The sequence below is a fragment of the Pagrus pagrus genome (assembly GCF_965226575.1).
Source record: "Pagrus pagrus genome assembly, chromosome: 9".
NCBI classification, from domain to species: Eukaryota; Metazoa; Chordata; class Actinopteri; order Spariformes; family Sparidae; genus Pagrus; species Pagrus pagrus.
The window spans coordinates 18,822,094-18,847,996 of record NC_140193.1 but is presented as its reverse complement, the minus strand read 5'-3'; the positions used below and the strand labels follow the sequence as shown (position 1 = coordinate 18,847,996).

Sequence of the window (25,903 nt, the reverse complement as noted above, 5' to 3'; positions counted from 1 at the left end):
TGGCAACTGGGTTTGTGGCAATAAGATTAATTGTGATTTTGTTTGGGAACATGAGACTACTAAAACACAATATCCTCTCACATGAGAAGGGCCTTAAGGTGGCTTCTGCTACCTGATTTTGAGGCCCCGGTCTTGAAGAGGGGCCCTATGTCAAACTCATACATCTTATGTTACATGTACTTTCAAGAAGCACAAATTCTGTCTAATCAAATTACCACACAGCAAACCTGGGGCTGTGATATGCTTGCATATCAATACCGTTCACAGTGCACAGGGACGGGGGTTCAACGGGAGGTTAATAGGAGCCCAGTGACTAATTTTTGCTCCAAGGCCCCCAAGCTGCTTAATCTAGTCATGGCAACAACCCAGGTAAATTCTCCAAATCAGTCATTAGTTGCCTGCAACACATCCTGCCTTGACTCAGTTAATACTCAGAAGCAATGAGGGTGTACTACTGCCATCTAGTGGCCTGTTTTCTAGTGGTCACAAAGGGCGGATACTTTGTCTCGGCTCAAACAATCGATCGTCAACTACACACAAATACAAAGTCATTGTTTTCCATTAAATGTCCTTCAGACAGTAAGTCCTGAGGTACATGATGTGGCAAGTCCCCAGTGTTTATACATTATTTTAAATACTGTATGTGCATGATTAATATTAGTTTTTCAAGTTCACATTGCTGTGGACAACATCTGGGTCATCATATTCTCATCACATAGAGAAGTCTCTACACGAGAATCTAAATGCTACACCAGAGCTTCCATCCAATAATCTAATGGCACTAAAGAACTGACCTAATAAATCACTAGGAAAAACGATCTCCCACATACATCCCCAGAAACCTGTATGGTTCCAGTGAGACAGCGCTCATAACAGCTTCTCTGCCAGCAGGCTGCACATTATCCTCCTCATTATACTCCTATTGTATAACTCTGCTCTGCACAACAGAGTGCCTCTTGGAAAGCTGTTCAGCTGGTCAAGAGCGCAATTATCGTTAACAAATATGAATAACGTTTCGCAAACATACTACAGGGCATGGCCTGTGTGGGCTAAATGTTTATTCTGGCAATCTTTGCAACGTTAGTGGATGTGAGCTCACAGAGCTGCACTTATACCACTGAGAAATGACATAACGGGAAGTCTGATGAGAATCTGTGAGGAGTCTTACTCCAAACCTCACCACCACCACCACTACCACCAAATAAGTGGATCAAACGCAAAGCCGTCCCCTTATCACCACTTCCCCTGTCTGTTTGGTGGACTCTGGTATCTGATGAATCCTTATCGGGGCCATACAGTGCTGGTTCACATGTCATGTTATCACACAGGTCCCTTCCCCAGGGCTCCCACAGGAAGAGTCTGTTCCCAGGGCACTACATGCCAAGTATCTCAGCCGCCTACGGTGAGGGAAGAATGCAGTGTGGTCAAGAGAAGGACTGTGAGCTTAGGCAAGGTCTGTCCAATGTTTCTGTCACTGTGAGGGTCCATAAAACAAAGTGAGAGCCATATTGGAAGACTTTAATATATTGTTATGAGCGCCACTAAAAATCAAGATGCTGTGATTCCTTGCAAATACGACATAATGTCAAAAGTTTTTGCATGCAGTTTAATTAGCTTGATTGGCCCATTTACCCTTAAACTGAACATGTCATACTGTATACCCAGCTAATAAAAGCCAGCAGCATTATATATATTTGTCCAAAAAACAATATGCTTCTTTTTTGTGTATTAAATCATTTTATTGCAATGACTGGGGCACATAGGCTAAATATATAAGATTATCTCACTTAAACATGTCGTGTTTTTGTTATTTTGTGTGTTTTTTATCCTAATTGTTATGTCTTCTTCATACTGCACTGTAACCTGCCTCGTCCAAGTGTTGTTATACCAAGTATGTTTTACATACTTTACTTACTTTGGTAAAAGTCAAAGTCAACCATATGATTAGTACTTGAGTGAAAGTCTAAAAGTATCTGATATTAAAGGTACTTAAAGGTGTCATGTGTAAGAATTGTAGTTTAAAACATTTAGAAATGTAAACAAAAATGATCAACAGAATGTGAAAAAATAACAGTTTTGATATGGTGTTGAAGACGTCTTTGTATTGTGTTGCAGAGATATCTTGAATCAGCCTGCTAACCAGTTAGCAAATGGTTAGTTTGTACCTCAAGAGGTGGAAGTCCGTTCACAGAAAAATCACAGACACTCCCCAACTGCTCCGAGCTGCAGTTAGCAGCAGTTAGCTGTTACTCTGGTGACATCTGCCTTTGTTTGGAGTATGAATTCAACAGGTGTCAAGTTCTTAAATATTGCAACTTTAAAAAGTACAAGTGGAGGTAAATTATATATTTATTTATATGCTCTTTACTTTAGGTCAACTGATTTTCAGCCTGGCCGATTATCAGATCTGATATTCAGGATGTGTAAGTAGCAGAACATGGAAATACTCAAGTAAAGTACAAGCACCTTAAAATTGTACAGTACAGTACTTAAGTAAATGTACTTGGTTACATTCCATCACTGGCCTTCAATGATAGTGTCTTCTGTCTTATGTGTCATACACACACACATAAAAGGATACTACTGCTGCAAAACTACCCGGCTTTTGGCATCTTTCTTCATCTGTTTTGTTTGGTTTTGTTTTGTTTTGTTGTTCACGAACTGCATGAGTCACATTAAAAGCTTAATTATATTTGTGTTCGCACTGGTGTGCATACTAATTCACATGTTTAATCTAACAGCAGGACTAGGGTAAACAAGCAGAGCCAGGCATGAATAAAAGACTTCTGCCCTAATTCCTCTATGCTTAATTGTTTGTTTTGGTGTTTTGGGGGAAACTACTTTCCATTTTGTCCTCTCTCTCTTTTTTTTTTTATTGTTATTAAAATGATGAAAGGAGGAAGTACTGAGTCAGAGTATGTGGGCGGTGGAGGGGGGTGACCAGGGACTCCGGGCGCGTATTTCATAATCCTCAGCATGGTGACGCGCTGCTGGGGACCTGCTGCTGCTGCTGCTGTTGTGAAGCGCTGCTGCTCCTCCGCTCCGCTCGGACCTGTAGCAGAGATATGAATCTCTTCTCCGCTTCTTTTATAGCAAGTTGACCGGCTGAGAGGAGACATGTCCGCTCAAGGATTGTTAAGCAGTGTTTTCTCGTGCTCGCTGAGCCCCAAAACTATCTCCAAGCGGAGACTGAGGCAGACCAGGAGCCTGGACCCGGCGCTGATGCGACATTACGGCACCGACGCTGAGGAGACGTCGTATAAGGTCAGTGAAGTTGCTGTCAGAAAAACCGAGAGTCAACCCACTGGAGATCTGGATTTGCCCTACTGCTTCCTGATGATAGATAGAGATATAAGTTCGGGTCGCAGACAGGGATGAGTGATAGGATTTTGATGATGATGATGAAAATGTGATTTTTCACAGACTGTGTCCAAAAAACTTGGCTTACGAAGTGATTCGGATTTTTTTTTTTTTTTTTTTTTACGTATATAACTGTTAAATTGTATTTTCTTATTGCGATCAACTAACAAGAATTAAAGCTGGAGAGCGCGCGGCGCAGCGTTGTGCGATGTGTCCAGATTCCGGAAGTAGCTGGAATTCCCTAAAGGATGATGAAGTCATGTGTAAGCTGGTCAATATGTTTCTGTGACACATCATGAAACGCTCATAATGTAAATGTACATGCCACTGTCATATTTATACACTTAAGTGGGGGGGGGAAATCAAAAGGGAATCGTTTTCTTCCACTATTGCAACATCAGACAATCGTCTATGACAAATACGACAAACAAAGTGGCTCTGTGTGATGCATTGTAGTTTTAAAGCTGCGTCACTGGACACCAAAAAGTGATTCAACTCATGCCTTTTCATGACAAGATGTCAGCAGACGTGTTTGCTTGTCCTAACTTGCTGAAGTTACTGGAAAAGTTTTGCCACATTTGGCAAGTGTGTGGTAAGACACAGACACACACACACACACCCACACGCACACACATACACAAACGGATTACTTTCTCACACAGGAACACAGACTTTTAAGGTGAAGTTGTGGAAAAAGTGTGGAGGAGGCTGCGATGGGTGTCGATGTCTCCGCTTCCTGTGCAGTAAAGCCTCCAGCCTGACAATAGTCCAAACATGGCAAGCTTCAATGTGATGGAAGTGTACAAAATTATCAAATTTAGGCATTGTGAAGGTGTGCATGGCCTTAAGAATCGGTGAATTACTCTGAAATAACAGAAAGTGAAAATGAATCAATTAAATTGTCAAGAAAGGAAAAACTGTGCCTTTGCTTTTTCTTATACGGAAATATACAGCTACACACCATCTAAACTTCAGTTTCTCTCTTTCACCAAACTAAGAAATTGCCTCTTAACTCATCATTAAACACTCTAAATTCAAACTGGACAAAATAAATGAAACTCACCAACACAGTCTTGGTTTGTCTTTCCACGATCACCTCTGCTTTGGTCGAAATAAACCTGTTACATTTACAGAGTAAGATGTGAAAATATTCCTGCTCACTCTCCGATGTCCAGCTTTCTGTTGCTTCTATCCCACTGCACACCTCTCCCGCCACCGCCTGTCTTGTCCTGTCGTCCCTGAAGTCATAGCCGGTCAGAGCCGCTGTAAATCACCTCCATATTGTATCCAGTCAAACTCTCCTCTACCTTAAACTCTGGGTTAGCTAGCTATGATCAAGGTGATATTACTCTGAATTACTCAGGTGATATGCCGCCTCCTATGATTTTGGAACTACTTTTGAATTATGTACATATTTGGCGAATTACACCTTTAAGGCCTGGACACATGGAAAAAGATTACTATCCATGGTTGTTGTCTTCATGGCGAGGTGCCTTGCTACGTCACATAATTAGTAGAAAGAAGAGGAAAAATATATAAAGGCATGTTCAGATGACAATGTCCATCATTATTTTTGATTTATAGCATGTAGCAATGTCAAATGATCATAATTCGAGCCACTCTCTACTGCTGCAGTTAGGTTGGTCCCCATGGTAACACTGTTTGTTTAGTATAATGGAAATGCATTGCAGACGTGACATTATAATAGGCTTGTAATGAATACCAGGTATCTGCTCTCTCTTACAGCCATCAACAATAACCCAGATCCTACAGCCAGAGCTCTTAGAAATGTAATCACAGTAAATCTGAATGAAGCTGATTAATATTGGAGACAGCTCCGTGTCAGAAACGATATTTAAAGTGATTTATGACTTTGGGGAGTACTTGCCGCTGCCAACACCATAGCTGCGCTACAGCCTAGTTTTTGCCAAGCATTGTAAAGTTGGAAAATGTTACCTCCGCTGCGGATAGGAACCTCAGACACATTGTTAGTAATTGACATTTTCATTAAGTATGAATCCTCTACAAATACAAGACCTTTTTGAGTATCTGTAGACAGTACAGAAGAACTCCAGCCATTTGAGCTCAGGTTTGAGGTGCGAGATCCTTCCTGGAGACTCACATGACCACGCTGTCGGCTTAAACTAAGTCCCTTACTGTATGCAAACGTCACTGCGAGTCCATAATGAAAGTCACATTTTCTGGGTGTGCAAATACCCAACCAGGGGTTCATCCAAGGACAATAGTATCTAAGATACGGTCGCAACAACACGAGTGAAGTCAGACTGACGAGTTTTCTCCCTTTGGACAAAACACTGCTGCACCTCCACCCAATAATAGCTCCAGCTCTACAAGACTTTCCTTTTATGAGATGTACTATATGTCAGACCGTCTAAGCATCTTGTAAAAATAAAAAGTTACTGTATTTAGAGTTTTGCATTCCATCCACTGTATATTTATTGTGCTTGAGAGTGAATCACATTGGCAACCATTCACACAACACATACCTGGTGCCACAGCCTGCTGAGTCTATAATCAACAGAAATCAATCAGTGCTATGTGTTTGGGCATATGTGTCCTAAATAAATGCATAGGATTCAAATGATCACCAAGCAGTGACCTACATATAGTAGCACGATCCTGGCATGGAAACACATCCTGTCCCTTGTTTAAAAAGCAGTGTCAGGATGGTATGTTTGATCTATGCTGTAAGTGACCCTTGCGTTTTCCATAGGTTGAACATCCCAGCGCTCTGTTAGAGGTGTACTCACTCAGGGTGTCAGTAGGCTGAGCTGTGATGGAAAGCAGAGACATCTGGTTTACATGAAGAAAGCCTCCTCAACTTTTATTTCTCACAGTGCAGCAGCATGACCTGATCCTTGGCTGCAGTCCCTCAGGCACATACTCCTTCCCACGGGAGACTGTCCGTTTGCGTGGCATGGAGCTAAACCTGCTGGCTTGAAAGTGCAGCACCGTAGCATCCAGTTTGTGTCTGATGAAACGAGAACAAACAGTGGGTTAGATTTAACTAATCATTGCTTCACATCAGTTCAATTAAATCTCACTTTCAAGCCTAGTTATATAACTGACAGACGGTATAGGACCTTGTAAGTGAAAGGGTAATCCCAGGCTCAATAGCTAGATACCTGCACTGATTAGCCAAACTCTTGGCCTCTCTATAACTCCAGTCAGAATGTGTTGGCATAATATGGTTTAAAATTTAGTTAGTCTTGCTTTTTAAGTTCACATAACAAAATGAAAATTCAGTCATTATCTACTCACCCCCACACCGATGGAAAGTTGGGTCCGAATCTACTTCAGTCGTTCAGCAGAATGCTGCAATGCTGTTTTGCTGTGAAGCTCCATAAATGTTTTGTGGACTATGAAACTTTACCCGACTTTCCATCGGCATTGGGGTGAGTGGATAATGACTGAAATTTCATTATTGGGTGAACTTATCCTTTAAGGTGTCAGTTATGCTGGAAGGAGAAAAGCTCACGAACAGTCTTTACTGTCTTTCTTTAGTCTTCCCCAATTCTCCTCGCACTAAACTTGCCATCAAATTAGATCAGTGTGTATACTGGAGAACATTGTTTACTGGAGAACATCGTTTTACACACAACGATGCAGTGGACACGCTGAATTGAGGGAGAGGACACAGAAGGAAAGTTTTATGAGGTTGGATCATTATGGATTATTTTGGTTTGGAGAGGAAAGTTACAGAAACAGACATGCAAGCGCCAAATGAGCTTTTAAGGCAGCATTAACTGTACACTGAAGTTCATTGGGGGCACTTCCCAAAACCTTTCATATGCATTGGTTTTCTATACACATCTGCTCGCCATATTGCGTAATTGCCATGGATGTCTTTGAATATCATGACAGAAGGCATGACTTCCTCACTGCAGGTCAGTTACTGTTTAATATAACTGTGGTGGATCCCCTCTCTGAGTCACGTTTAGGATTCATTTAAACTGATCTTGTTGTTATTGGACGAGCCTCTGGATATGAAGACCCTGTGAGATATTGGAACATAATGCCTTTCGGTTGAATCTCTTATGCCAAAACCTAACTTATTAACTGTCATTCAACGTCTGATTCTTTTCCTTCGTTCTCTTTTGCCCACATCGAATCTTGTCTTTGGAAAAGGGTGATTTTGAAAGGACCTCAGGCAGTGTGTGATGTAATCTTCATTTATTTAATAAGCCTTGAGTGAAATACCTTCTGTAAGTCACTCTAAACAGCCAGATCAGATATGCAACTGTAAAAAAAGAGAAGGCCTGATCTCCACTCACTCCACGCAGACTTCTCTTAGGGAGATAGTAAATTGCAGAAACTCACAAAGCCTTTAGAGGGAGCCATTTGTCATTGTGTTGCAGGAATGCAGTGACCAAATAAGGGCCATTAATCACCGGGACAAACACAAAGGGTTGACACTTTTGAATATTTATCCCACATCTTTAACAGCATGCAGTTTTGAATATACATCCTAATTTCAAATGCTAGAAAGCAAAGCTGCAACATTAATTCTGAAACATTAGCTTGTATTACATTTCAAACATTTTGGTGGAATAATTTAACGCAGAGAAAGAAAAGTGTGAGAGCACTCAGCTGATAGCATGTTTAGATGGAATGTCAACCGCCTGCCTCGGAGTGCTGTGGAGGACGTACGGCCTGGGGGAGAAAGAGAAAACTCGTCTCTGTTGCAAAGCCACTTAAATCTCACATAAAGGAATTAACTTGGTTAAGTGCGTCAAGAAATATGTTCTGATTATATCCAGCTTCTTTTCAGAAAACGTTGGATGTGGAGACTCGTCAAATCTAGCCGTGTTCAGTATTTTTACTAGCCCTCTCTTAATACCACTAAAGCTGGAGGTTAAAAAGCAACAACAATGCTGAAAGTAAGACTCCAATTAAAGTTTATAAGGGCAGATAATAATACAAATATTTTTGACTGAATCACTGGAAACCTTCATGACACACTCAACCTTTTCGACTGAAAACCTTGCCAGTGAACTTTTCAATGCTACGAGGGGAATCTAAGTGCATAAGTGATTTCCAAATAATTGGACACATGGGATTTGACTGCTGTTTCGACTGCCCTTTTTGAAACAGTAAGTTAATGGAGCCTCGCCTTGTAGCTGCACAAAAGTGGAAAACCGATATTATTGGTCTAATTGCAGTCGACAGGACGGACATTTAATCCCATCTGCAGGCTCATGAAGCGGGTGGTCTGCTGACTCTGCTCCATTATGACATAATATGACAATATGATTTTAGGCCCCAGGCAGCTCCTGCTCCAGCTGCTGTACCAGCGTGTTCTCATGTGCTCTTGATATGTATTACAACTAATGTAATAACCTAAAATGATGAATAGAAATTGTAATTACTTGTCTTGTTCAATTCCTGATCTATATATACACTGCATTAAGAGCATATAAACTCATTTGCGGCGTATGCAATAAATGGATTGGATTTAACTGAGCGCAGTGATCCTCAGCTATATGTGCTTATACGCATACTAATATTAATTCACAGGTACAAGTCTGTATTGCTGTTTTGGGACTTTAGTATCGAGTTTTATTGTTTTATTACTAAAGATACTGTTCAAGGGCTCTTAAAGTGAACAAGGATTTCCAGACTTTGAGTATCTGAATCACCTTCAAAATGTTTTGTTTGTATCTGACATGCTGCTTCCTGTTTATCAGGACCCTACTTAGCACTGACAAACTCATTCCAGCACAAAAAGCAAAAAAACAGACAGGAACAGAAAAGGCTAAAGCCACGCTGACATACTGATGTATTAGCAAAAAGCAGGCTATCACCAATACGTTAGCCAGGTGGATCAGCTGGAGTAGCCAGCATCTGTTTTAACTCTGCTAGTTGTGCTGCCAAGATCTCTGAATCATATAAAGATAGCCTATTAAAGACCAAAATCATTTTACGTTGACCGGACAGATAAAGAGCCATGGCACATCAGAAAAGGTAACCTGAGTAAAAACAGCAGAATATTTCTTTCTCAATAACTTTCCATCAATTTGTTAGCGTAGACGGCTGTGTGTTGAAGTTAGCTACTAGCTGTTACATTAGCGAGCAGTTCCCCAAAATGACACAAACCAAACAATATACTGTCTCACTTAATGTCAGCGACATCAATTGATTTCCAGTAGTTATGTTTTTAATTCACCAGGTTTTAAGCAAGCTAAATCTCTGATATTTTGCTAATAGAGTGGTGTAGCGATGGCGTATATCTGTTGGCTAACCCGGACGTTAGCATCGCCCTGGTTCTCTCGACAAAAAGCCTCGGGGATCTTTGAATTGTATTTTTAGTTTCATTTATAAGTGGAAATGATACATAACATTTCTGAACTTAAGAGAAAGATCTTCAATGACTGATTTTGTTTATGCCCAAAACAAACTAAATAAACAAACTCTCTTCTTTTTCATGACTCAATAAACAAACTGAACTTAAAGAACAAGTTTCATACTGTTTTAGTTTGTTTATATGTGGCGGACCCTGCCACCTTTGTAGCTTCACACAGTGTTCTGGGCACCTTATTTAACAGCTTGAGTTTGTATTATCACCTCATTAATACTGTAAGTATTCAAATTCTGAGTTTGAATTTCTTCTCCAAAAACTACACAGTGCCCCTTTAAACTCCAACGCTACATGTATGTGCATGTTAAGGTGCTGTATCTCAGTCAGCTGGCCTTGTTTGCAGTAGTTTGTGTAAGGTTACCTAACTTTCAGTGGAGGGGGGGCTCAGTCTTTCCCTCCTTGCAGCAGCTTGACGCTGCTGACCCCTCCCAATCCATTCATCAGTGTCATTCATGAGGCTCGCGTCTCTCACCGGGACGTGAATCAGCCGCGGGCTTCAGCTGGGGGCAGCATGCGGACTGTATCTACGCGGGTCGCCTCTCCTGGAGTCAGATGGCGTCGGTTTATTCAGCTTTAAGCTTTCAGGTGGTCGTCTGAAAGTTTGAGTGGCGTCTGTGGCGACCGTCGTCATGTGGCGCCCCCCTGTCGAGCGAGGCATCACCTATCTTGTGAGTAACGTTAGCTGCTGTTGGTTTATCTCATAACCTCAGCTTTAGCAGGACAAACGTTGCTTTTATCGGTTCCCCGATATCAGAACTAGGTCATGAAAGTGGATGAAGTAATTGCAGGTAGACTGACACGTAATGACGTTAACGCGGGACATGTTATGTCATGTTATGCTAGCGAGACTTTCTAAAGTGCTGAAACATCCTCAGAGGCGCGGGGGGAGCAAACGCCCCACGTTGCATTCAAGTGTTGTGTCAGCTCATTAAAATAGTACTAACATTACTGAGCTATTCTCAGTTTCCCACTCATGCATGCAACCTTCCTCCCACTCCTCATGTACACGAGCGTGGGTCAACATCATTAAAGTTAGCTTCTCATAAGTCCAGACCTCCAAGGACCTTTAGTTAATTATAGAGATTTGCTAATTGACATTAGCAAAGGGGGGATAGTGCATATCTGGCTACCCTTGCCTCTGAAATAGTCTGGAGTTTACTCTGTAGAGCACTTCTATGTATTTATTTACTCTAAGAATAACAGGATGTGAGTAATTGAATGAGTTCTGGTTTTCCAGTTCAAAGGACAACCCAGTGATGTTTTGGTTTGTCAGCACTGTTATACTTGTGTAAATGACAAGACTAAGGTCTTGCAATGTCTGCAATTAAAAATGCAATTTTTAAACAACCAAGCAGAATTTAGCCTACTGAGGGACTCTGAAGCAAAATAATACGGACACAGTGTAGGGACCCCTGTGGAAACTCTTCCCACAATGCCCCATTCAACAGCTTCCTGAGCGCTGAGGAATATTCATCACCCCACCGCATTTAGTTAAGCGCGGTCAATTGGTGTAATCTGAATGTGCAATCTCGCTTTTTTTGGATGAACTACCTTGAACGTTTCCTCCCTTTGTATTCCAGGGAGTGCTAACAAAAGCTCTGTGTTTCAAGGCTTTGAATCACACTGCGCGGCCAAAACAGGGAGAGGGTTGAGATAAATTAAATCATTTGATGAATTGATGATTCAATTCGGTATTCTTGCCTTATTGCTAGCAGTGTTGCAACATTATAGAAATAGGGGGGGAAAGTCTGTAAGGAAACATTTTAAGTCTAATCCCTGTCCTCCTTTTTTTCAGAAGGAGGGAAAAACAATAACAACAATGATTTAAAGCACTGTGATGCTTCTTTCTGTGAACTCAGATGACTCATTATGTGGAGAGGCAGCATGGAAAATCTGTAAAGTTCTTACATCAGATTACAAAGCAATGGCTTCAAGAGGTCAGTGCGATAAGAAACAGCAGATTCATCCAACTTTAACAATGACTGCCTCTGTCATAACAAAAGTAATGAGAGGTTATGTTAGAAAAGCAGCGCACAAGTCAGAGAAGATTATTATTTATGATTACTATACAAAAGTGTAGACTTCTGACAATTAGAGTAAGAAGATTTAGTGGGTAAGAGTTCAATACTGCACCCAAGTGATTTTGCACTCAAACATCATGTCTGGACACGATACACCCAAACCACTGATTATGGAATAGCTGAAGGAGTATTGCATCAAAACGCTGCACGCAGTACTTTGAATACCAGAGTAATTCGGTTCGATTTGAGGACGTCACTCCGCCGACCAAGAGAATCTGTGTGGGAATCCAACTGACCCTCACATCAGATAGGGACAAACTTTCCACTCGCATATAATCAAACAAGAGGAACGTCAGCAAGCTTGACCGTAACTTGACCACAATTGCCATGCTTAATTGATGTAACTGAAATGTTGTTTTTTTACAAGGGACATCATCAGAATGCGATAAAAACAAATTTAAAAACCCACTGACAATAAGTTGATCGTGGTGAATTATCATTTTCTGGATAACCGTGAATCAGGATAATCAGGAATATCATCACATGAATTACTTGGAAAAGCTGTCCAGTTGCTGACGCACAGTTGTATATTGGTTTCCTTATTTATTTTAAATTGCCTAGGCCTGTCACCATGGCTGAAGGCATGGCTTACACTTTGTGTTCCCCACAAAAACAAGTTGGAATTGGATGTGTGTAAATACTGTGGATTCCAGACTGAAAAGCGACAGGGAGATGAGGTTACCACTCTTTATTTATGCAATAAACATATTTATTTCTTAACTAAATATTAAGTGATTCCAGTATATTTTAGTGTAATTTTAATGACTATCGGGATGATATTGTGACTAGCAATTATGTTGGACAGGATAATTGTGACATGAAATTTTCATATCGCCCCGTTCCTAACTGCGATACACGCACGAGAAAATGTAGCTATAGCATACCTCACATTTCTGAGGCCAAAAATGTACAAATATCTGTTACTTGTTCCTTTATTACAGCGTCAGTACTTTGGTCCCTGTCAGAGTGATGACTGTCATTCCAGTGATCCGATTGGTCAGTGGTCGGGCTGTTTACAGGTTTTGGATCTAATCCCGGGAAGTTAACCCGCTCTTAGCTGTGCAGCATACGTAGGGGAGCACGGTAAAAGTGAATCCGCCTCGCAATACAGGAATGTGTACTCCAAATTAAAAGTATGCTACTGGCGCACAGTCCTAATTCTCATTTAATGGGAGTGAGCCACTTTAGTGTAAGCCTTATCCCGATAATGAGTTACTAAGCCTCTTTGGAACATGGCTCGTATGATTGGCTCAACTGTACCGGATCAAAGCACTGTAATCTCCAGCATGTAGATGCTCAAAGGTTCGGGATTTCAGATCAGATTATTTGCCCCGTCATTGGTGCAGTACTAAAACTTCAGAATGGTTGACTATCGAAATATTGTTTAGGAAACATCCTTGATATACATTGATGATAGCTTATTCAGAAATCAGTGGAGTGTGCCCTCAAATTATATGCAGTGTTGTGCACTTTATTGAGGGAAGGAGGGATAGAATAAAAATGAGGTATTTCACATTTAAGGGCATATGGTGAAGTGTTTTTGCTTTATTATTCATTAAGCATATTTGACACTTGTAAAATAAGATAATCTACATGATCAGTATTCTTGCTGCTTTCTCTGGAAAGACAACTTGTCCCAGCTTTCAGAAGTCCTGCCAGACAGTATTACTAATGTCAACAACTCACAGTTAAGTTGTCGCTTGTACTGTACAAACAGAAAAACAAATCTGTGTTAGATTACACAGAACATACAGTACAAATGCTGCATCCTAACATCAAGAAGATAAGCCCATGTAGAGATCTCTGAAAACAGGCTGTGTTTGCAGTGTTAGCTGTCAGTATTTGTCATGGGAGAGTAACAGCAGATGATTAATGTTCCAGATGGCAGGTGAAGCGAAGGTATCTGTCAGGCATGCTGAGGGTCTGAACAGGGTATGATTGGTCACAAGCGTATGATGGCAATGATTGATGTATCTGGCGTGTGTATGTTTGTGTGTGTGTGTCCCCAGGGTGACTTCACGTGGAGCAGCGTGTCAGGACGTAGTGTTGGCCTGAAGCCCGTCCCCCTGCAAAGCCTCTCAGAGTTGGAGAGGGTTCGTCTCCAGGACGTGGCCTTCAGAAGACTCCTGCGGGATCACGACCTGGGCTGCCACATCACCATCCCTAAATGTATTAAAGCACACACACACACACAAACACACACACACACACAAACACAAACACACAAACACACTCCTGCACAGTAATAGCCCACATCCTTATCTGTCCCAAGCAAAAGCGTGTCATGGCACGTCTTGCAGAACAACAAAATGGCAGAAAGTGGTTTTTTTTTACATGCAAAGAGTTATTTTCCTTCTCATGTAACGATGTCATGCTCATGATTACTTGCAATAATCTGTGATTGTTAAATTCATTTGCATGTTGGAAGATTGTCTACCTTTAAAGGGGCACTATGTAGTTTTGGAGAAGAAATTCAAACTCAGAATTTAAATATTTACAATATTAATGAGGTACTAACTCATAGATATTAATTTGTTCTGTAACTGCATAAACAAGCTGTTCTCAGAGGAAAATAAGGTCCCCATAACACAGTTTGAAGCTTGAAAGGTGGCAGGGTCCGCCACATATAAACAAAGTGAAACAGTATGAAACTGTTGTCCTTTAAGGTCAGTTTGTTTATTCGGGTTATTCAGCCATGAAAACAAAGAGAGTTTGTTCATTTAGTTTTTTAGGCATGAATAAATCAATCAACGAAGATCTTTCTCTTCTGATTAAAATTTCTTTCCAAAATTTCATAGTGCACCTTTAAACATACTGTTTGACGAAAGAAACCTCCACATCTTTGTCTTGACACATTATGAGAAGTTTGCCAAGCTCTTTTAAAACTTGTAATCATTAAGGAAATGAGCCTAAGAATATCAAGTGGAGCGTGTGAGAGCAGGAGCATATTAACGAGAGTCCTTTCATTGAATTGCGACCCCTCCGCCTCTTTCAGATGGCCGCAAGCACAAGAAGTCACTCAGGCGGAAGTTGGATTCCTTATCTAAAGAGAAGAGCAGAGACAAAGGTAATATGAGATGTGCTGGATATACTCTGTTTAGTGGTGGGAATGTTAGCGGTCCCTCTTGCAAACTGTCTTTAGATAAATAATTCATGACTCTCAGTGATATTTTTGTTATTCTTTTTCCAAAACCAGTGAAGATAAACAATTGTTTTTTAGGTCTGTGAGAGAGCCAGTGAGACCTGTCAGACTTTTATCCCCCTTTGGTTTCTAGTCTAGTCAGCCTCTGACACTCGAAAAAAAGATACTCCTTGATCCTTTCGGGCGAAGCTGTGTAGACTCACTCAAGCAGACGTTCTTAGCTGTTTATACCCGTGGAGCTCTGAGTGATCAGAATCTACAGTACAGTAAAGAAGTCTCAGAGGGAGCTGTGATCTTCGACTGCCGCGCCCGCTGCAACAATGTGGCAGGAAAGTGATGTTCTCTGTCAGACGGGGCAGTCGGGGGAAATAACAAAAACAATCTTAAGTGGTGGCTCATTCATTACAGCCTATCCTCCAGCACGGCCAGCCCCCTCTTTCCTCTTTTACCCCTTCTGTTTACAAAGGCACTTCACGAAGTATGCACTCCCTGGCTGTGAATATTGAGTGTGCACTGCAGAGCGCCGTTCTTGGCATTTCTCTTGTCATATTTATTTAGAGCAGCATTTATTTAAAAGCTTATAAAGAATGAATGGAAACACAGTTTTGTGCGGAAAATACAAGATCCAGAGGGTAAAATGTATAAAATGCTGACGTGACTGGCACATATTAGGAGTAATTCAACATCTGCCAGTTCACTTGGGGCAAAGTGATGAACTCTAAGTCTCCCTGTCTTGCCTTTTTACCTACCACAGAGAACTCGCCCCAGGCGTTTGGCATACCGCTGTCACAGGTCATATCCAATGACCGCACACACAAGCAGCGGCACGATCCCCTGCGGGAGGGGCACAGTGACCCCACTGAATTGATGCTATCCTTCCTCCACCTCAACTCCAGCTTCAAAAGGGCCAACAAGGAGCTCTCCAGCAGCAACTCGTCCCTGAGCTCCACTTCTGAGACCCCTAATGATTCACCTCTGCTCAGCACACCAGACGTGGCCCCGCGTACGCGCAGGAGGGTGAGGCATTTCTGAAAACACGCTGTCGCAGAGCGACAGGAAATCTGTCTGATTACACTTGCACACGAGATCTCTCTGGGAATTTGTGACATTTTTTGTGGCTGTTCACTCAGTGGGCGGATGATGGAGCCACATTTTATCACTCACTGTACGGTTGTCACCCATCTGCTTGACAGGGCGGAGTATCTGTGGACTGCATCACTGACCTTGATGATAACCAGTCTCGGCTCTTGGAGGCCCTCCAGCTGTCTCTGCCAGTGGAGGCAGCTGGCAACAGGGAGAAGCGTCATGACAAAAAGCTCAGTCTCAACCCAATTTACAGACAGGTGCCCAGGGTGGTGGGTCTCTGCTGCCAGCACCTTGAAAAACACGGTACACATTATTAAAGTAACATGAGAGTAAATGAGAATGGAGTAAATCGTTTACATTACATGCCATAGTCCAGCATATCACTGTGGAAGCTTGTGTTTGAGGCTGATAATGAGCCACAATGTCGGCACTAAGAGAGCATCTTCGTCTTTGCTCAGGCCTACAGACAGTTGGAATTTTCCGTGTTGGGAGTTCCAAGAAGAGAGTGCGACAGGTACGATGATTTCAGCCAGGTTATCTTTCAAGGATAAGTGCATCCAAAAATGAAAATGCAGTCTCTATCTATTCAACCGCATGCTGATGAAGAGTTTGGTAGTCCACAAAACATTTCTGGAGCTTCACAGCAAAACAGCATTGCTGCATTCTCTGTGGTTGAGTAAATAATGACTGAAATTTGATTTTTGAGGAGAACTTATCCTTTAACACGCCTCTGCACTTGAATATATTGTATTAACCGTGAGAATAATTTTTATTCATGTCATTGTCACGATATTTCATTCAGCTACGCAAGGAGTTCGACCAGGGATGGGAGGTACATTTGGATGAGGAGCACAGCGTCCATGATGTCGCTGCCTTGCTGAAAGAGTTCCTCAGAGACATGCCTGACTCTCTGCTGACAAGAGAGCTCTACACAGCCTTCATCAACACAATATGTGAGTACACAAACACACGCAAGAGCCAAAAATAACAAGTCACCATGCTTTGGTCACAATTTTAGTTGTGTGGTGTTTTTTTATTGACGTCATGTGGTGGCCTTTTTCTGTCTGCAGTGCTGGATTATTCAGACCAAGAGAGCGCCCTGCAGCTCCTGATATTTTTGCTTCCTCCCTGTAACAGCGACACGCTGCAGCGCCTCCTCCGCTTGCTGTCCACAGTGGCTGCACATGCGGAAGACAGCCTGGACAATGAGGGACAGGAGGTAAAGAAACTGTGCATGCCCTGTTTGCATAGCAGCGTTATCGAGGCCACCTGTTTCATCCTCTCTCTGTATTTTGACACTTGTTGACTCCACCATCACGTGCAAAGAAATACTAAAGAAACGAGCAACTCTCACAGAATAATCCTGAAAAACGTAAATGAACTGTTTACAAGTTTAATGTGATTGTGATGAATTCCAGCAGCCATCAGAGGGCAGTAAGACAGATGTTTGGTACATCTGCAGCCTCTAATTTGAAGAAAGCGCTTTGCCAAAGCGCAGCAAATTATGCATAATGATCCATTGTGGGTCTCATGATTAAATGATGCACAGTCAACATGAATCACCCTGCTGCACATAAACTGCACAAACGGTTTGCTTCTACATGCATCATACAGTTTGGTCCTAATTTACTCCCCTAGTTTATGTGTTGCAGAGAATAGGAGGAATAAGGAAGTGTTTCATGGTTAGAAACAGTTTTTCTCAACATCTACATATTTGTGCCGACAGACAACAGTATTTTTTTCTCTACTCCATGAAGCCAGTGGAGTTTTAGTTGAAAACATGAGAATTTTTAAAAAAAATGATCAACAGAATGTGAAGAAATAACAGTTTTGACATTATGATGTCTATTTGTGCAGAGATATCCACTGAAGTTAGCATGCTAACCAGCTCCTGTGCTATTTTTTTAAACACCAACACTTCCCTGGTGCTTCCATGAGCCCAGAGTTGGTGTTTGATGATCATTGTTTTTACATTAATCTTACTTTTTGACTCCTAATTGTTACATTAGAGATTGTTTCCCACGGATATAAAACAAGTTCCTTCTTGGCATTGTTCCTAGCGCATGCATACTGTTAAGGTGAAGAGGTCTTCTTGGTCCCTTTGAACAAAGAAGGCAGAGCCAGCCTTATTGATGGTGGCAGGCATGTGTTGGGTGCACATTCCCAACATTTTCTGGGTGCCCACGAGGGTCTGTCCTCAACAAAAGACTCTCACTCTTAATACGATAATTACTCTATGCGTGTAATAGTTTTCATTCCTGTGAGTGAGCACATGGGGAGATGAAAAGAAAATCAGAGGAATTTGGCTGCGTAGTTAACTTTAATATAAATCATTTCAGTATAGAAAACATTTCTTGTAATTGGTGGGGTCAAATTTGGGTTATCAGAGGTAATAATTTGGGTGTGATGTACAAGGTTGTTTTGACTTGAGGGTTATTGCTTAAAAATAAAATATATGTTAAAGGAGACATGCTGATTTTCAGGCTCATAGTGTTATTTTGGGTTACTACTAGAATAGGTTTAGTTGTTTTAATGCTTAAAAAACCCTAAATTTTTATCGTACTTTTTAGTGCTGCAGCACTTTTTAAGGCCCCTCTTCTGAATGCCCAGTCTGCTCTGATTGGTCAGCTCACACATGCCTCATCCAGCACCATTAATAACAACAGAGCACCTGTGTTAAATCAGTTCTTCTAGCCTCTGGGCGTAAATTATGCAAAAGTGTGACTGTGACTTGATGATGTCACAAAGTCACAGATTTAAAGGCGGGCCTACTGACGAGACGTTTGAGGAGCAGTGTTTTCTGTAGGAGAGAGGAGCTTCTGTTGGTGCAGACTTTGACCCTTTTGACTTTCAAGACCTTTAATTACACAACAAGCGATATAAAACACTGAAGGAAAGGAAAAAAATGAAAAGCATATTAGGTGTCCTTAAAGGGTTACTGAAGGGCTTGCATTACTGTGGCTGAAGAAATGATTGATTTCTGTCTTCTGTTTCCTGTAGCTCACAGGAAACAAGATGACACCACTCAATTTAGCCACCATCTTTGGACCGAACCTCTTACACAAGCAGAAGAACTCAGACAAAGAGTTCGCTGTCCAGAGTTTCGCCCGTGCAGAGGAGAGCTCAGCCATCATCAGCGTGGTCGAAAGGATGATCAATACTTGTGGTACACTATTTATGGTAAGCCTTCCTCACTGCAAACCAAAGGTCTGCACAGTTGAACAATCTTAAGGTCTTTGTCAGGTCTTCCTTTAGCCAAAAAAGTGTTTACTTCTTGAGCTTAATCGAGTGGAGCAGCCTAATAAAATATTAACATTATCTTTATAGCTTTTTAGAAGGACTGAGCTTGTACACACACTGATAAAACAAAGTAGCATCACAGCAAAACAGTGAAATCCATGCAGTCTGTTTGTCTCTCCTGAACCCTGTGAAATTCAGTTTAGTGAATGCTCATTTTAAAATGAGAGGCCTCACTGGAGAGGTTAATAAGTGTCGTTGGCGCCTCTGTTTTGTTTATAGACAATGATTGGGAGTAAGGGCAAGATCCTCATCTCCATTATGTTTCTCCGCTTTCCGCCACAAACTTAAGTGCAGATGCAGTTAATTGGAGTATCTGAAAATGATCTGTTCAAGAAGCCAGAGGGCAGAAAAAAAGCCCAGCAGACATTTGCTCTGCATCATTAGCTCTGCTTTTCTAAACTGCTGTTAATTATTTTCGCCTCATAGCATAGAAACAACATGCTACAGTATGTTGCATCATAGGCACTGTGAAAATACAGGCGACATGAAACTGTTTGTATAAAGGAGCAATTGAGTATTAAAGGTGCAGAGAAATTAAAGGGCAGCTCCACCCAATTTTACACATTAAAGTGTATTCACAGGTCTTGGGGAGCAATTTATCAGATTACATGTAGCTTCCTCTGGAGCCACGAAAGGCTTTATATTACTTTCTTCACATATGCAGTAGTACTCCCACACTTTCATGTCTAAAATTGAAGGAGTTGCCCTTAAAGGGAACACAGAGTACAGTTTGACAAGTTTTTTATAATGTTCTGATTCCATTAGGTTCCTGCTGACCTGCAGAATGAGGTGCTGATGAGTTTGCTGGAAACTGATCCTGACGTCGTAGATTACTTACTGCGGAGGAAGGCTTCTCAGCACTCGTGAGTTTCCACCTCTTGTCACATTGTGTGTGTGTGTGTGTGTGTGTGTGTGTGTGTGTGTGTGTGTGTGTGTGTGTGTGTGTGTGTGTGTGTGTGTGTGTGAGAGAGAGAGAGAGAGAGAGCTGTCTCTCTGCCTCCAAATGATCAAGAATACATCATGTCTGATTACCCCTTTGGGATATTTATTGTATACATCATAATTAACGTGTCTTCTTTGTGTCTACAGAGACCTAGGCCCTCTCAGAGCGGGGGAGTCCTTCTCTCTTTCTGACAGACGCTTATCCAACGACTCCATCAAAGCATCTAGCGGAGAGGTGTCTCCTTATGACAACAACTCCCCAGTCCTGTCAGATGGACTGCTGTATAAATACCCAGAGGACAGCAGTCCGATGTCAGACAGGATCCCCAGACTTTCTAAGCAGCACAAACTCAGTGGCCTCTCTAAAGACGGATCAGGCAGCACCTCTCCCACGCCTTCCACAGACAAAGGTGAACTAAATAAATTGCAACATAAACTTTAGTATAATAAGTTAAAAATTAAATACATAGTTTGACACTTTGGGAATCACACTTATTTGCTTTTTAGATGAGGAGTTTGATACCACACTCACATCTGTAGGGTGAGTATGTAAGTGGAGCGAGCCGCCAGTTAGCTTAGCTTTGCACAAAGACTGGAAACAAAGGGAAAACAGCTAGCCTGGCACTGTCCAAAGGTACCTTTGGACAAAGGCTAACTGCTTCCCCTTGTTTCCAGTGTTTATGCTAACCATCTGCTGGCTATAGCCTCATATTTACCGTATGGACATGAGTGATATCGATTTTCTCATTTAAGTCTCAGCAAGAACACAAGATTCCTAAAATAATTTCATAATTAAGTAATAATAAAATAATTTAACTATTACTTGAACCTCTTCTTAAATAATCATCTTAAAGACAAAACAACATCTTATAATTTATGTATGTTGTTTTAATAGATATCACATTTTGATAGAATTTTTTATTGATATAATGATCCAATAAGTCAAATTAATTAATCGTCTTGTCGCTTTTGTTCCTGTTAGAGGCCTCAAATGATCATTTCTGGGACACCTGGCAGGAACTGCTCAGCAAGGATTTTACTGGCCATCACATCACCGGTAATAGATTCCTCTGTACATGTTGCTGCAGATGGTCTTGAGATATTTAATGATTGCCGGATGTTAATGAGCGTTTTCTCCCAGGCTCCCTCGGAGACGTGTCGGAATGTGAGTCGTACGGATCATCAGAGGGGCTGAGCAGTCACCAAGGTAACAACAAGCTGCCTGTCAGGCCAACACAAACCTCATTGGGCGTGCTGGAAGTCAGGCCACACCTCCCGGTGACTCGCAGCAGCAGTGGCCCTCATGACCAGAGAGGACAGACACAACCGCAATCATCATTGCATCAGCGACTGAGCGACCAATCAGGAGCCATCAGCTCGGACAACTTAGCAGGAAGGACAGGACACCCTGTATGTCCATTAATTAAGGTCAGGACGCGTGGTTTGACTCCTCCTTATTACTCCGGACAGCTGAGGGACACCCATATTTCTCACTCCACACCCTCCCTCTTCTCGTATCAGCCTGACCCTCAAACCCCACAGCAGGCCCAGACTGTAGATACAGCAGATGGGCCCGGAGAAGCAAAGGTCCCTGATGCACCAGAGTGGCAGACAGAGAAGTGGCATATATGGCGGATACTGTCAAAAGACAATGGAGAAGCACTGCCTGAAACCCTGGTGTGACGCACTATTTACCTATATGAACTATACTGATCACTTAAAGAGAACAGGGTCATTCTCCCATCACGCAATGTTTCTTGAATGTGTTATTATTTTGCTGGAGTGTTCAACTGTACATATATGAATTTTGTTGTACATGTTAACATGATATAAACTGATTGTTTTATGTAATTTTGTACTTTTTTGTAGTTTATTTGATCATTTAATAAGTTATAGCCTTGAGATAATTTGCAACACAAACATCTAAAACTGTGTTTAGACTTGGATGGTATAGTTGGACTTGAATGATATATTAATGCTTAATTTGAAGCCATGAATGTTTTTTAATGCTGAATGTAAAACTATAAACATTGTTTATGTTGTGATTTGGCTTAAATTTGCGACACTTTGTTATGTACTGAGGGTGCTTTAATGTTGAGTTTTGTTACAGGCTCATATTACAATCTACTTAGCTATGGAAATATTGCAGATATGTCCATATTACTACCCATGTCTTATTCCTCTATATTAAGTAAAGGTAGATCGAATTTCTGCACTCATTTTCTGTTTATACACGCCCCTACTTTTGGAGAAAGGATTGTTAAGCACCATTATTTACCGACATTTACTGTATATTATTTGTAAATTTACATTCTTTGTAATTTACTGTAAAGGAACTGTCAATGCTTATTCTAGTTGGCACTTACTAAACTGCGATTAGATTGATCCAGAAAAACGATAAAAACAAACCTCATCCTGTCCTGTCTGATACATGTTTGAGATTAGTAAACAAATTGTAAGTGGAGGAGAGTTGCAGTATGAATTTGAATCAGGTCCGTGGTGAGACGTGAGAGAAACTAATCAAAGCTCAAAATGTAAGAAAAGTAAAATAACATGCAGTTATTGATATTTATTCGGCTTTGGGATTCAGAAGGATCCCTCTCTCCGGCTCAAATAGGTGCTATGGACAAAGGTTACCGCATCCATGGGTGCTATGTGATAATGGCAGGATGTGGCACTTGCGAAACTTTACTCAATCTAACAATAATATACAGTAGTATTGCAAAATATACAGTATAAATGTAACCCACAACAAAAAATCACTATACAAGTTAATTCTGTATGACTGAGTCCATCTTTTGGGGGGAGGGTGTTGCATAAATAAACATCAAGACTACATGATTTGTTGTTGCAATTACTTGTAGCTTTTTGCACACTTTATACTTCCACTACTACATTTTTAAGTTCATTTATTTATTTGGCAATTAGATAAAAATGATTTGGATAATATGATAAACGCTGAATACAGGATCCAATGATTAACTAGGCTGAAAATTGGTCAACACAGCAGATACACAGATAATGAAAATGTATACTTTACTTTTTTTTTGTACTTTTTATACTTAAATACACTTATTGCCAGAAAATTACTTTTGATATTTAAGTACATTTAATATCAGATATTTTAAGACCCATTTTTGCATGGGTGACTTTCACCAAAGTTATATTTTAACATGATCTTTTCTTTTACTCAATTTTGACTTTTGGCTGTGGCCACATCCTTTAACACACCTCACAGTGAAATATGTTAGCACTGTTGTAGAAATATGAACATAAAAGTCAGCAGGGTGCATATTAAGGAGCTCTGTTTTCTGGTGCCAGGTGGTGATCTAACTTGACACTTTCCCCTCGGATCAGGAATCAGCATGCAGTTAAAAACAATGGCTACTTCATTATTTTCTATACTGCAGTTCAGAGGCCAGTGAAACAGTTACCTGATGTGGCCACAAGGGGGAAGTATAAGACCAGGAAATGATTGTTTGTCTCCTCAAGCTCTAAGAACATCTATTGATTAAATGTCATTCCTATTGAACTCATTTTTTTCACTATGTTTAAGATGGTGATTTCATGTGTTATGGATGATGGCTCTATTTTATATTTTTAAATTTTACACAGTTTTGCTGGCCTGGAGAGTACATTTTCTTTTATCAACAGTAATCTTGCTATATATGAATGAAAATAAAGAGATCTGAGCTGACATATTTTGCCATAAGATAAACTATTAAGGTACTGGAATTGCAAGAACTTCTCAAAATAAGTGTGCAGTTCTGCAGGAAATGAAAACCGCTGAAATCTGGTACAGATTACACATAGTTGATAAAAATCTGGAAACACATATTTGAGGATACAGCTGTATGATTAGTTGCTAAGTGATGGATCTTATTGAGATAACTGAGATTGTGTAATTCAATAGACTGCATTATGAATGTGTGTTTTAAAGTGAGCAATCTGATTATGCTTTGACAATAAATGTCCTCGCCCTGATAATAAACTCCTCCAAGGGGGATTTCCTCAACACAAAGATTTGCGGTTAAGCTTTCTTGGCCATATCCATCTCCACGGCTGTGTGAGCCGAGCTGTATTTGGCCACCGCACAGTCCCACTCTGACTGTGTCCAAAGAGACAGAACAGGATGTCTGGATGTGTTTTACACAGAATCCCTACAATGTGCCTAAGCTTTTGTATCTGCACCACAAATGTAGCAGTCTGCATTAAGACTATCCTGTTTAATGTCCTGGCTTTTGGACAACAAATAGCCTTCTTTTTCCATCATCTGTGACCTGCCTGCTGAAAGCGAACAATCAAGATCCAATATTTAATTTCACATCTTATCTTTGCAGCACTGATGGATGTAAGTTGATCCTCTGGCAGAGAGCTGCAACTGTTCCCATCAGGGGGTCCATCCTGTCTGAGTCCGCTGACTGGCATCAGGAGCAGCTGCAGGGAGGACGGAGGAAGGTCACAACCGAAATGAGGCTGAATGTCCAGAAACAAGAGAGCCTCAGCCCTGGTGCTTCAAGGGCGAGACTGATACACAAATCTCCACAGAAGAGAAATAGAGCTCAGTGGAGCTCATTAAGGTGTCGGTTTTTGCACAAAAACACTTTGAAATCAAAAGCTACAAAGCCTCAGTCCATATTTTGTCATTTTAGATACAAACCCTGGACTGCTTAACATACTGCTGTACACTGACTGCTTGTCAATAACATCTTAAAGGATTACTTACCCTCAGGGTTCACCCTCCGTGCTGATGATTGATTTTTTTATTATTTTTTTTATTTAAAGGGAGAGTTCATCCAAAAATCAAAAATAAGTATTCCTGCTCCTTCCTGCAGTGCTATTTATCCACCAAGATTGGTTTGGTGTGAATTTCTGAGTTTTGCAGATATCGACCGTAGAGGTGTCTGCCTCGCCTCTCTCGTCTAATGAAAGTAGATGGCCTGCAATGCTCACAGCACCCAAAACATAAATTTGAAAAAAGCAACAGCAATGGCTCTGTCCAGAAATCATGACCCAGTAACTCAAGATAACAGACCTTGTTGTGAGCAGTTTTTTTGTAGGAGCTACTTTCTTTTTACAGACTTACATCCCCCCAAAAATAGCACCGCATTGAAGGAAACGTCCATCTGCGTGGACAAGAGGCTAGCTAACGTAGCTAAATAAGCTAGGATGACGCCAGTAATGCTGATCATAGCTGTCATGAGCACGAACCTCTCATCCATGAGAAGATGCAGTTTCCTTAAGCGCAGTGATAGGGAGGAAAGAAAATGGTCAGTGGTGACCTCCTTTAGCATTGGCTAGCTTAGTTAGCGAGCCTTCTCACAACAAGGCCTGTTATCTTAAGTAACAAGGTCATGATTTCTGGAGAGAGACACTGCTGTTGAGTTTTTCTTTGAGCACCACAAGCTGTGTGTGAGTGCAATCTAGTTCCATTATATTCGAGAGAAGTTCATTCATCTCTCCAGTCGATATCTCCAAAATTCAACAAGTCACACCAAAAAAATCTTGTGGGATAAATAGCACTACATGCAAGAGGAAAAATGTGTCTTTTTTATTTTGGGATGGACTCTCCCTTTAACTTTGTAGAAAATCAGTGAGTGTACCTTTAGGATA

The 25,903-nt window shown here is 41.1% G+C and overlaps 1 protein-coding gene across 2 annotated transcripts; it reads left to right on the top strand.

Moving 5' to 3' along the window:
• Nucleotides 1–3,021: 3,021 nt before the first annotated feature.
• Nucleotides 3,022–23,131, top strand: LOC311262402 (rho GTPase-activating protein 6). 2 transcript variants are annotated; one of them, XM_084361745.1, is made up of 13 exons: nt 3,022–3,264; nt 13,830–13,989; nt 14,816–14,887; nt 15,717–15,979; nt 16,156–16,351; nt 16,507–16,562; nt 16,851–17,001; nt 17,119–17,267; nt 19,049–19,228; nt 20,114–20,211; nt 20,438–20,700; nt 21,273–21,347; nt 21,432–23,131. In XM_084361745.1, the coding sequence occupies exons 1-13, from the start codon at nt 3,118–3,120 to the stop codon at nt 21,971–21,973; spliced, it is 2,352 nt and encodes a 783-aa protein (XP_084217871.1). In that variant the 5' UTR covers nt 3,022–3,117; the 3' UTR covers nt 21,974–23,131. The 2 variants fall into 2 exon arrangements, with proteins under 2 accessions (XP_084217871.1, XP_084217872.1); XM_084361746.1 differs by lacking the exon at nt 3,022–3,264 and adding an exon at nt 10,318–10,407.
• The last annotated feature ends 2,772 nt before the right edge of the window (nt 23,132–25,903 follow it).